Genomic DNA, 13,008 nt, shown 5'->3' with positions numbered 1-13,008 from the left:
CTGTATGTTGTGTATTTTGTTTCCTTTGTCCACCGCTATATTATGCATATGTAGAATATTATGCAGCTACAGGAGATCTTAAAAACAAAACAAAAAACCAGCACAACTGTGTACAGATTCCCTGAAGTTGAGTCGGGCTTCATGCACCCTTCCACTCCTCCATTCCAGGCTGGAGTCCTCTAGTTAAGCAGTTCTCAAACTGTGGGTCGCGGCCATCTCCGCTTGGGTCGTGACTCACTTGGGGTCAGGGTGATGAGTCCTCAGATTTCTCAGCAAGTGATTCGAGGAGTCTGAAATCAGTCAGCCTGTGCCACCCACTGCCTTCCCCTGTCACCCTCTGCCTCCCCAGTCACCCAGTGTCTCTCCCCAGTCACTCTCTGCCTCTCCTTGCAGGGACATGGGCTTTGAAAGGAGCTCATCCCTGCGATGTGTAAGAAATGAAGTGATCGCATTAGTGGTCGCTTGATTTCTGTTTTGTACCCTCCGCAGTGCTACTGTGCATCGTCTGCTGACCGCATGTGTGGCGGCCATTCTGCGGTAATTTGCTGGGGTCCTGTAATAATTTTTATTGTTAGACTGGGTCCCAGAGCAAAAAAGTTTGAGAACCCCTGCTCTGGTTGTTTATAATTTATCCTCTGATTGTGGTGCAATGCTTTTTCACTTGATGGCTTTTTCTCAGACAAGCCTATAGTTAGGTTAAATGATATGACCATTCCTGATGTAAACATGCACAATATCACAATACTAGGCATGTAACAAAATATCCTGATTGTGATTACAAGACTTTGGTCTGGAGATGTTTGCCCCGGATAACTATTTCATTTTACTTACTGACAAACTGATCATTTCTACTTTTGTTCTGTGGGAGATCCAAATTTGAGAATCTGTTCTTCAGTATGGCTAGGTGTTTTGACCATCCCGTATTATACAGATTAATATTTAGGTGGGTGTTTTACCTGATATAGTCACTAGATGGTGCTGTGATATGCAAGTTGTTAGGTGGAGACATTGAGAGATATTCCATTAGATAAAAGTCGGAACATTTTCACCTGTCTGACTTTTCGCCTCATTCGCCTGTTTCAGAGGCGAAATCATTCCATGTGCGTCCCCGCTTTTCGCCTAACTCAATTGCAAAACAGGCGAAAATGGAATTAGGCAAATGCGGAACAGGCGAAAAGTACTGAAAGAATTGGGGAAATCAGTCTGTACCCCGGAAAAAGATGCACTAACATAGGAAATCAATATAGATGTGTACTAATAGCTCTAATAAGACTATTTTGCGTACTTAAGTTGTGTAAATTGCTTGCTATTAGCGTCCTTGTAAAAGTGGTGAAGAATAGCATTAAGCAGTATTTTTTGGTGAAAATAAGTAGTTCAGTCAAATTTGGGGTACTTGAAAATGGGTGCTAGCATATGTTTATGTCTCTAAAAAAGTGAACTTTTAAAAAAACGTGAAAAATCCACCTGCTGCATGCACCTGCAATCCCCAAAATACCTGACCCATCCTGGCAGCCCCCCAAGAAGCCTATTTCGCTAGTTTTTATGCCTGCCCCCTCACTTTTTACCCCCAAAATGACATTTGTTTTTTTGGGGTGTTCTTAGGTTTTTGTTTTTATTGGGGGGCTGTCCAAAGGGTTCTGTGTAGATTCCCCACGTTTGCACCCCAAAATAAAGATTTTGCACTTCTTTTCACCTGCTATTGATTGGAGAATCTTTTTTCGAGAATTCAATGCATAGTTTCCGCTTAGGCGAAATTGTCCTGGAATTGAATTTGGCGAATTTTTCTTAGGCAAAATTTTCTCAAAAAAACAGACTAAAAAGGCTTTTCGACTCTAATTGAATATGACCCTTAATCTTTTTTCTACTACGGGTTCTTTAGGGTCCACAAGTGACCTTGGGGTATAGCTGGATGACGCAGGCATCGGGTACCATATAGTTAAATGCTTTCCCTCAGGATGCACTGGTCCCCATCCATACCCCACCTACCAGCCAGGGCATTACCCAGTTCAGTGTGGTGCCCCGGCCGGAGAGGTTGGGGAGCACCGGCTATCAGATGAAGCCCCTGAAGTATGAAGAGTCTGCTGACTGGAGTCAGCGGGATTACACGGTGGTCCTGACTGTCCAACGGAAGTCAGGACCACCGCTCCTACACCTACCCCCGTGAGCGGCATCCCGGCACAGAGCCGTGAGTCTCGACAGGGAGCGGCGTGTCCCTGCTAGCGGGACATGCCAGCTCCCAGGGCTGCAGCGCCGGGGGGGGGGGCGGGAGGTTAGTTAATAGTGTGTGGTATCTCTGGTTGGGAACTGCCGCAGGGCAGCCTGTTAGCGCTGGGTAGGGGACGACCGGCGCCGGTCAGCAGTGGCGCTCGGGCCCCCCCATACCATGGCGTCCACTAGGCCACCAGGGACACATTACCGCCGGGCTCTGGAGGAGAAAGGGCCTGGTGGTTCTTGTACACCTATTTACACACCTATATATTATTTCAGCATGTCCAGCGGTGAGGATAATACCTGGGTATCTATCCCCGCCTTGCAGTCTTGTGTGCGTTGTGCTACTGGCATTGGGGAGACTGATGTGCTGCGTGAGGGTTTATGCGGCAGGTGTTATGTCCCTCCAGGTCCTTTTTCGGTCCTTGGGACTGCACAAGACCCCCCATGGGCGTTGCTTTGCTCAGGCACTGCAGACGCTTATGGTTCGCATGGCTGTGTCCCCCTATGCTCCCCCAAGTGGGGTCTTCACAGCAACTGCTGGTTCTGGCTCCTATGCTACAGATCCAGTTGGCACCGCAGGTGGTTAATGTACTACAAGGGTCTCAGGTCAACCTGCCTGCGGGCTCTGACCCTGATTCACTATCTAGGACCCCTAGGGTGCTGGCAAAAAGGCCTTCTGTGTCTCCTCGCCATCCCTATGTGAACGAGGACGATTGGGTGCTTCCAGAGTGTGACTCGGAACTATCCCCAAGAGATGAGCAGAACAAGTCCAGTATTTACATTCCGGGCCTGGTCCGAGCAGTAAAAGAGGTGTTGGTCATTGAGGAGGAAGATACTCCTCCGGCTGTTAAATCTAAACACCCTTTGTGTAGGGAGTTAAAAGTTCTACAGCCATTTTCCCTCTGTCAGATCAGCTAGTGGATCATCTGGAGGAGGCGTGGAAGGCTTCGGCGAGGCGGTTCCTTTCGCAAAAGCATCTGATCAATGCATACCCCTTTCCTGAGGAGTACTTCAAGAAATGGGTTTCACCTCCTGTAGTGGACTCCCATGTAACACGCTTAGTTAGAAGTACGACCTTACCTATGCCTTCCATTGCATCCTTAAAGGACTCACCTGACCAGAAGGTGGAAAACTACCTAAAGTCCATTTACTCCTTGTCAGGAGCAGTGGCCAGACCGTCTATGGCTATCTCTTTGGTAGCTAGGGCCATGGAATCCTGGGCAGATCTGTTGGAGGAGTCCCTGTCTCCTGATGCTTCAGAGGACCAACTGTCCCTGGTGGGCAAGGTACGTGACTCGGCTACCGATATGAGTGAGGCAGCTCTGGATGTCAGCTTGTTATTCTCCAGAGTGTCAGCTGCGGCTGTCACAGCGCGCGGGTCCTTATGGCTCCGTTCCTGCAGGGCGGATGCGGACTCTAAGAAGGGACTGGAAGTTTTACCTTACAACGGGAAGGTATTGTTTGGTCCAGATCTAGATAAGATCGTGGGCACTTTATCAGCGGCCAAGTCGGCTAGTCCGCCACCAGCCTCTGTCCCCTCTGGTTCCCGAACTCCCTCCTTTCAGCCCTACAGAGCACAGACTAGGCTTAAAAGCCAGTCATTAACCAAGCAGACTGCTGTCAGGAAGACTGGCAGACCCAAAAAGCAAGCTTGGAGTACAAGGTGTCCAGCCTCTAAACCGGACGACAAGTCCACAGCATGACTGGATGGGTCTCCCTTTGGAAGACCCCACAGTGGGAGGCTGAATTCTTCAGTTTGCCCAGTGCTGGCATCAGATCACAACGGATGCCTGGGTAAGAGACATGGTCTCTCGGGGTTATGCTCTCTTGTTTCGCAGCCGGCCCCCTCACCAATTCTTCAACTCGGACGTCTCCGACAAGGAGAAAGCCTTACTGATACAGGAGGCGGTATCTTCCCTGCGCAAGGCAGGAGTGATTGTCCCAGTACCAGAACCCCAGCGGGGTATGGGGTTTTATTCCAACTTGTTTTTGGTGGAAAAACCCAATGGGACCTACCCTGAATCTCAAATGCCTAAACAGGTTCCTCAGGGTTCCTCGTTTCCGGATGGAGACGCTACGTACTATCATACTGGCTATGGAACCGGGGGATTTCATGGTATCCCTGGACATCCGGGATGCCTATCTGCATATCCCTATTGCGGCTTTGCATCAATGGTTTCTCAGGTTCGTTGTGCAACAGCAACACTTCCATTTCCAGGAGTTACCCTTTGGCCTATCCACGGCCCCTCGGGTATTTACAAAAATTATGGCAGTAATGGCGTCCCATCTGCAGCTGCAGGAGATCAGACTATTACCATATCTGGACGATCTGTTGCTCTTGGCAGGATCTCCAGAGGTTCTTCTTCATCACCCCCAGATGACCATCACGGTGCTTCAGTCGCATGGATGGGTCATAAGTCTCTAACTCCATCGCAGAGGATGCTGCATCTAGGAGTTCTTTTGGACTCACAACAGCAAAGGATCTTCCTAAAATCAGACAAGATCTCGGTGTTGTAGACGCAAGTACGCAGATGTCTCCAGTTGCCGGGTCTCTGTGCATGCAACAGTGCAATTGCTGGGGTCGATGGTGTCAACGTTCGACATGATGGAGTATGCGCAATTTCATTCGAGGCCTCTACAGACATTGATCCTTGCCCGATGGGACAGATCACCTCGGAAATTGAAGGCACAGACAATTGTGCTCTCCCCAGAAGTCAGGTTGTCTCTGGCTTGGTGGCTGCAGACTCAGCATCTCACCTTTTGCATACTGGACTGGACCCTACTGACAACAGATGCCAGTCTGCGGGGTTGGGGCGCAGTGTCAGGTCCCCACTCATTTCAGGGCCGGTGAACGCTAGAGGAAACCGTCCTTCCAAGCAATATATTGGAACTAAGGGCAGTCTTCCTGGCTCTCACAAGAGCAGGGCACATCCTACAAGGAAGTCCTGTGCAGGTGCATCAGTCAACGCCACGAAGGTGGCGTACATCAACCACCAGAAAGGAACTCGAAGTCAGGCGGCCATGCAAGAAGTGTCGCACATCCTGACATGGGCGGAAGGCCATCTGCTGGCTATAACGGCAGTGTTCATACCCGGAGTCCTCAATTGGGAAGCGGACTTCCTCAGCCGTCACGACGTGCATCCAGGGGAATGGTCTCTTCACCAGAAGGTGTTTCAACTTCTGGTGGACAGATGGGGCCTTCCGGAAGTGGACCTAATGGCCTCCCGACACAATTACAAACTACCAGTGTATGGATCGAGGACAAAAGACGCAGGCGCTCTACTAGTAGATGCTCTGTCGGTCAGGTGGACCTTTCGGTTCGCGTACCTCTTTCCTTCGGTGTCCCTTCTTCCTGACGTACTCAGAAAGTTCAAGCTGGAAGGAGTTAAGCTCCTACTGGTGGCTCCAGCGTGGCCACGGAGGCATTGGTACTCAGACCTTCAGAGTCTGTCGATTTAGACACTTCGTGGTTGTTACCTAAACATCGGGACCTGTTGTCACAGGGTCCCCTGCCTTCACCCGGATCTGGGTCGATTGGCTTTGACGGCATGGCTCTTGTGGCATTCCTCTTAAGGTCAAAGGGCTTCTCTGGTGTGGTAGTTAACACCTTGATGAGTGCAGCGAAGCCATCCTCTGCCAGGATTTACCACAGAGTGTGGCACTCATACTTTCAGTGGTGCACCCCAGAGGGTATGATCCTCGGACGTTTAGGATTTCCAGAATATTAGCTTTCCTCCAGGGAGGCCTGGACCTAGGACTCCGCCTAGCTTAGCTGAAGGTACAGGTCTCGACCCTGTCTGTGTGGTTTCAGAGACGGATTGCGACTCTGCAGGATGTGCGCACCTTTTTACAAGGTGTGCTGCGGATCCAGCCTCCCTTTGTGCCTTCGGTGGAGCCTTGAGATTTGGCGGTTGTCCCTCTGGCCTTGCAGGGCCCGCCTTTTGAACCACTGGACACAGTAGATTTGAAATGGCTTACGTTTAAGACAGTCTTCCTTCTGGCCATTGCTTCGGCTAGACGAGTCTCAGATTTGGGGGCTCCTTCATGTTGCTCCCCATATCTGATGTTCCACCAGGACAGGGCAGTACTTCATACTTGCCCTGGTTTCCTTCCTAAAGTGGTGACAAGTTTCCAAATTGATGAGGAAATTGTTCCGGCTTTTCTTGGGCCGGGTCTTTCAGCAGGTGAGGCCTCTTTGGACATGGTGCGAACCCTCAGAATTTATGTGGACCGTTCTCGGTCTTACAGAAAGTCGGACTCTCTTTGTCCTTTTTGGGTTCCATAAAAAGGGTAGGCCTGCCACGAAGCAGACTATGGCACAATGGCTTTGTCTGACTGTTTTGGAGGCCTACTCTAGGGAGGGCCTTCCAGCTCCGCCTTCTGTGTCTGCTCATACTACGAGGTCTGTGGGCCCTTCGTGGGCAGCTCGGCGTGGTAAGGCGGCCACCTGGTCTTCAGTTCAGACCTTTGTGAGGTATTATTCATTTGATACCTTTGCCTCTCGGGATGCTTCCTTTGGACGGCGGGTCCTCCTTTCTGTACAGGAGCGTACCCACTCTTAAGGGGAACTGCTTTGGGACATCCCCAAGGTCATCTGTGGATCCTAAGGAACCCGTAGTAGAAAAGAGGAGATATGGTAAGAACTTACCTTTTGCTATCTCCCTTTCTACGAGGTCCTTAGGGTCCACAGGGCAGCTTACGCCCTGTATGGTAGCTATGGTGTTGTCTGGTCTACAGTCTCTGTCTCCTTCCTAGCGAGAATGTGATTCTTGTATGTTCCAGACTTCCTTCTCTCTCTCACAGTACTCTCCTCCGGCCTCTGGCTTGCTACTAAACTGAGTAATGCCCTGGCTGGGAGGCAGGGTATGGAGGGGGACCAGTGCATCCTTGGGGAAAGAATTTAACTATATGGTGCCCGATGCCTACGTCATACACTTATACCCCAAGGTCACCTGTGGACCCTAAGGACCTCGTAGAAAGGGAGATAACAAAGGTAAGTTCTTACCATATCTCCTCTTATTAAAGCTTAAATAGAAACTCAAAGGTTTAGAGAGACAGGATATGTAGAGAGCATCATTGCATTTCTGTGTATTTAACCTCACTTTTTCAAAACCTGTTTCCTTGATGTAAGTAACTTGAATGTGCCTGCATATCATCTAAGGGAAGTTTATTATTATTGTTGTTATTATTATTATCCTTTATTTATATGACGCCATAAGGGTTCCGCAGCGCTTTACAATGTACATAAACAAATGAGCACACAAGAAAACAGTTATTAACAGTACAAACAATGTAGGACAGATACATGATTAATACATAAGTTTAATGTCGAAATAAAGAAATGTGACTTTGTTATGGCTAAGCATGTAGTTTAGGCACTGCTACTATATCAGGTTATAGAGCTCACATACATTTCTTATGTATGGTGTGTTGGCAAGACTTGCTGCGTTTCACTGTATTATCCAAAACCATGTTGATGGATAACTTTATCAGAGAGGAAACTGTATTTGTTCCCTATGATGGTGTTTGCAGCAGCCATCTGGTATCTGAAGTCTTATACCGTTATAATAATAGACTTTTTTTTCTTATCCAAGGTCAAAGTTTGCATGTTACAAAAGCAGATAAATGTTATGACCTGTTAAATATAAGCTGGACAGTTTTAGAGATAATGCATAGGTTTCACAATGTGAGCATTTCATTATTTGTTATAAAGTCTAAGGAGCCTGTCCATTACATGACTTTGTTAACAATCCGACCAAAACCAGGAGGTTTTGGTCGCATTGTTCACAAAGTCGTGTAATGGATAGCCGGCAAGGACCAGCGATGCGCGTGCACGCTGGGTTCTTGCCGACCCCGACTATCTACTGAACATGCCCGTCAACCTGACGACGCTCGTCAGGTTTGGCATGTTCAGAGATAGGAGGTCGGGCTCCTGCACTGAATGACGTTCAGTGAACGCCATTCAGTGCGGCAACCGCACCTAGGCGACCTGAAGGTCTGAACTCTAGATGTCCAGTCTTTCAGGTCGCCTTTAAGAACAGACTTGTAACCACTTCTATTCTTTGATAGGAAATACCATTTTAGAGGATCATCTCTATCTGATGTCATTGTCTTGCATATCACAATACTGTGTTATGCATATTCTTGTTAGACCTGTTATTTGTAGCCTGTTGATTATATAGTATTTTAGATCTTTTATTTTGTGCTACTTTCTTTAACCATCTTGCATCTTAACTAGTGTTAATTTTAGCACCCTGCACCTGTTTAAAACCTGTGCCGATCCTCTTTCCTGCCTTAGGTGTCGCTCTCGGCTCTGGTGCTTCTAGCATACAAACAGCTGATGCAACAACATGCTGAGATTCAGCAGAGTGTGCTAAATCACCAGAGCAGAGTGGGACACCCCAAGCAGGTTGTGACAGGTGCACGGTGTTAGAATGAAGACTATTAACTGTCATGCTAATTTATTGGATGCTCTTTTGATATATATATATAATATATATTTTTTCTTTTTACAAGTACAAGGATGCATTTATGAAAGCACACCCTGGTTACAAGTGGTGCCCCACAACTAATAAACCAGTGAAAGCCCCTTCCCCTACTGTTAATACCAGGAAAAAGATATGGACCTTCCCTCCAGAATCCGCTAAAGAAATTCCAAGCCCCAAGAAAGTTCCGAATGGTGAAGACCTGCCACAGCTGAATTTTGGCATTGCAGGTGAGCTGATCTTATCACCAAAATGAAATGGTTATTAAACACTGCTGCCCATCATTGTCATTTAGTGTGCAATGAACTTCCAAGCTACGTGTTACTGTACTTACAATATAACAAGGCAGTAATAAGTGGGGTGAGATAATGGACACGTGAATTCTAGTTTTGCATTCAATTGAAATTTTATAATATGCTTTCTTTGTTCTGCTTTCCTATGATGATGCCTCGTTTCTAACAAACATTGAATATTGACACACAATAAGCAATTGATCTATCTAGCCTGCTGAATATTTTAATCTTGTAGATCGTTGGCAATTTCTTGTAGTACAAGTAGGAGAGTGATGGAATTTGTCTATAAAAACACAATGGGGCCTAGAGGAAAACTGAATGGCTGTGACATAAGAATCTATGCTATGCCTGATCACTGCCATATCATTACTGGGTTTTTGGTAAGGGATGGTATCCTGCTGCAGTCAAAGTTTGACATACTGAAGTAATTAGCAATACTAACTTCACAAATGTGCTGTTAATGTCATACATTTTTAGTGGGAAAAGCTGTGACTTTCTCTTGTTTATTTTGCATTGGTTTAAGACTGCCTACTTTGTTTTCTGTTGGATTGATGTCTGGTCTACGATTGGGCCGTTCTAAGACTTAGATCTTCTTTTTCAAAATCCGTTCCTTGGTTGACTTGAATGTGTGCTTTAATCATTGTTACGTTGGAAGGTGAAATTCATCTTCAGCCTCTGATGGATGACAGCAGGTATTCGTGCCACAATATCCTGTAATTTGGAACTATTAATGATGTCCTCTCTGGAGACTAGAGCCTTCTCAACTGGAGAGAAGCAGCCTTAAAGTACAAGTATGCCACCACCTTGCTTTACAGTTAGTATGGTATTATTTTGGTGGTGATCTCTGTCATCTTTGCACCAAACATGTACTGTCTTGGTCTCCTCAGATCGTGAGGCCTCCATGTTTTGGGGTAATTGGATGTATTTTGCAATTACTAGATTATCTTGGATATTATGTATTTCCTGGCTTCCATCTGCAGACCTCTTGTTACCGCCTGATGATTTATCTCTTCGTCCTATCATAAACTGGACGTCCCTCCAATGTCCTAGTTTTGCCACACCACAACCACCTACTAGTTCAATGAAAATGTGTGTATCCTTTTTATATCCACTCTTACATGATTTTGTTATTCCCCTACTGTAAATCCAGAACAAATAACACAGATGTAACCTGTTATGATTCCCATTGAAGTGTATTTGGGAAGTCCTAGACAAACTCAGAAATTGACAAATCCACGTCTGTAGCTAGATTTGTATTTCAGTGTCTTCTTAGATCAGCCAGGAGTTTAGGGTTAATGGCCATGTAATAAAGTGCATTAAACCTTTCAAAACTGAAGAGGAATATTTCCTTTGGGCACAGCCTATAATTTGTGCCAGAGTCTGTAAACATTAGACTGCTTCAATTGCCATCAGCTGAAGCAAAGGTTTTGTTCAGTTAATGTCTAGTGACAGGACTTGCAATGCATCTTGCGTTACTTGTAGTGGCTTCCTGACAATAATGCACTAAGCAAACACAGGATGAAGGAATAAACAGAGAGGCTTTTTTATTCTTTAGAAGGGCAAACCATTCTTCATTGTATCTCAGTGCTTTCTTTCCTGTCATTTTATTTTCCATAAGGGAAATGTACTTTGACTTTAGGAGTCTTTGTGCCTATAGTTATGTCACCAGCCCCTGCAAAGCTTCCATCTTTCTTTATAAATTAATGCATTAAATGCTATCTCAAAACGGCCGATCAGTACTACAATATTTATTACTAAAAATAGTATTCCTCCTACCCTCCCCCATCCATGCTTTTCTGTGTTTAATCATCTATTGGAAAAGTTTTAACTGTTTACATCTAAGACAGACCATTTTTGTGGTTGCTTTTTCATTAAAACATGTCCACAATCATATTTTATTTTTAGCGTCATATTTTTAACTTTGAATGTAAAGTGGAATAACCTCCCAGAATTGTTCTGATATCAATTATTGTTAATAATATTGCAAGCATAAAACTATAGCTAAATAAAGAATTGTTTTGCCATATATATTTGCACCATCAACAAGTGATCTCTTTCTATTGCAGGTTAGAGCCCATTTCACCTTATTCCTAAGTAGTCTGGTATTGAGACCTGTCAAAATGTACACTAGGGGATAGTCATTAGTTTGCACTAAGCCTAACGGAGCAGATAAAGTTTGCTATTGGTTATGGGTTACATGTTACTAGCAGACACTGACACACCAGAAATTTCTAGTTTTCCATTTGTGTGTTAGCTAGATGAGGATCTACTTGTTTCAAATTTGGGAAGCTCTCAATATAACATACTCAGATGTACAGTTCCCATGTGGTTATAAATACAGGTTGAGTCTCCCATATCCAAATATTCCGAAATATGGAATATTCCAAAATACGGAATAATTTTGGCCTGACCTGAGATAATGAAACCTTTGATTTTTGATGGTTCAATGTACACAAACTTTGTCTAAGGCACAAATTATTAAAAATATTATATAAAATTACGTTCAGGCTGTGTGTATAAGGTGTATATGAAACATAAATGAATTTCATTTCTGTACACAAACTTTGCTTGAGCCAAAAAATTATTGAAAAAATTGTATAAATAGACCTGCAGGCTGTGTGTATCAGGTGTATATCGTATCTAAATGCATTCTGTGTGTATATTTGGGTCCCATTCCCAAGATATTTCATCATGATATGCAAATATTCCAAAATACAGAATATTCCGTTATCCAAAATACCCCTGGTCCCAAGCATTTTGGATATGGGAGACTTAACCTGTACAAAATGTTTGCCTTTCTGTTATAACTGAAACACTAGATAAATGAGACTGTACATAATATATTTGAAGAATACAGCAACACAATTTGCAATTTAGTTTCATTTCTAGGGAAGTCACAGTGTACATTATATCCTCATGAGGTTACACTTTCAGTTATGTTTACATGAAAGTGAAAGTATTGATGTCAGTTTGAAGTTTGACAATAGAAAAAATATTGATATTAAATGTATGTTAGAAACTAAAAACCAATGTTTGTTTTTTAAAAATGTATTTACTGAGAAGACATACCATCAATGGTTAATTCTTAACAGCTGACTTCTTACCTTTTTACATATAATTTTTTAATATTTCACTATGGGTTAGAACTTTGTAAACTGCAATAAAGTTGTTATTTTAATATGTAAGTTAAACTCCCTATGAGAATGTTCTTCTATGTCTTTAGTTTTTAGTTAGTCTCTATTAGTTTATGTGCTTTTATCTCTCTAGTTAATTTTCCCCAACCTCTGGGAAACGGTCAGTCTTTTTAGCTAGCTGTTTGAGCATTATGCCTATTAAAATTGACCAAAATGGCAATTTCCTGGACTCTGTACAAAGGGATAAATATTCACGTGATTGGAAATATATGTTATATATATATTTATTATTAAACAGACTGTTTTTAATATAGTTTTTTGTTATAAAACTGGTATCTTTGATTTTCCCTAATATATAGAAATATGGATTTTCTGATGTTTATAGGCACCACTTGAGACACGGACTCTGTCCACTTGTGATTTGGTTATCAATAGCAAGTAATGAAAGGTTGCTGCTGCGAATTCCTCCTGTACCATGACAATGTGCGCAAACATTGGCATCTCATGCCATTTAAGAGGAGTCCCCATTACCCTCTTGCTGACCAAACGTCCCACCTTTCCCAAGAATCCGGCCGTCTCTTCCCACAACCTGTTTAAGAATATTAGGAATGTGTGGGTAGAGGATGAGAGAGCCAGAGGAAGAGGTAGACAGGGTGCAGGAATACTGAAAAGCTTACAGCTGTAGAATTGCTCCTCTGTATCAAATGTTGTCACCTATAGTTAAGATCACTAAAGTGAAATGAGTTGGTGACTCTCCCTTATAGCTAACAAGTACCACAAATTCAAACTGCAGACACAAGTAGGAACCTGTCTATAGGGAGCAAAAAGAACTGAAAAGTCATTTAATGTGTGTCTTAACTAGAAAGCCCTGTATCTCACTCTGGC

The 13,008-nt window shown here is 44.3% G+C and overlaps 1 protein-coding gene across 2 annotated transcripts in view; it reads left to right on the top strand.

Moving 5' to 3' along the window:
• The window catches only part of BBX (BBX high mobility group box domain containing), an 85,859-nt gene that overhangs the window by 15,396 nt on the left and 57,455 nt on the right, over positions 1–13,008 (top strand). For both annotated transcript variants that reach the window (XM_088481185.1, XM_088481186.1), the window contains one exon: positions 8,728–8,926. In XM_088481185.1, coding sequence (XP_088337311.1) covers positions 8,728–8,926 — 199 coding nt within the window. The remainder of the gene's footprint in view (positions 1–8,727; positions 8,927–13,008) is intronic.

The sequence above is a fragment of the Taudactylus pleione genome, unplaced genomic scaffold (genome assembly GCF_031769625.1).
Source record: "Taudactylus pleione unplaced genomic scaffold, aTauple2 ptg000265l, whole genome shotgun sequence".
Classification (NCBI taxonomy): domain Eukaryota; kingdom Metazoa; phylum Chordata; class Amphibia; order Anura; family Myobatrachidae; genus Taudactylus; species Taudactylus pleione.
This window is presented reverse-complemented; position numbering and strand designations above follow the sequence as displayed.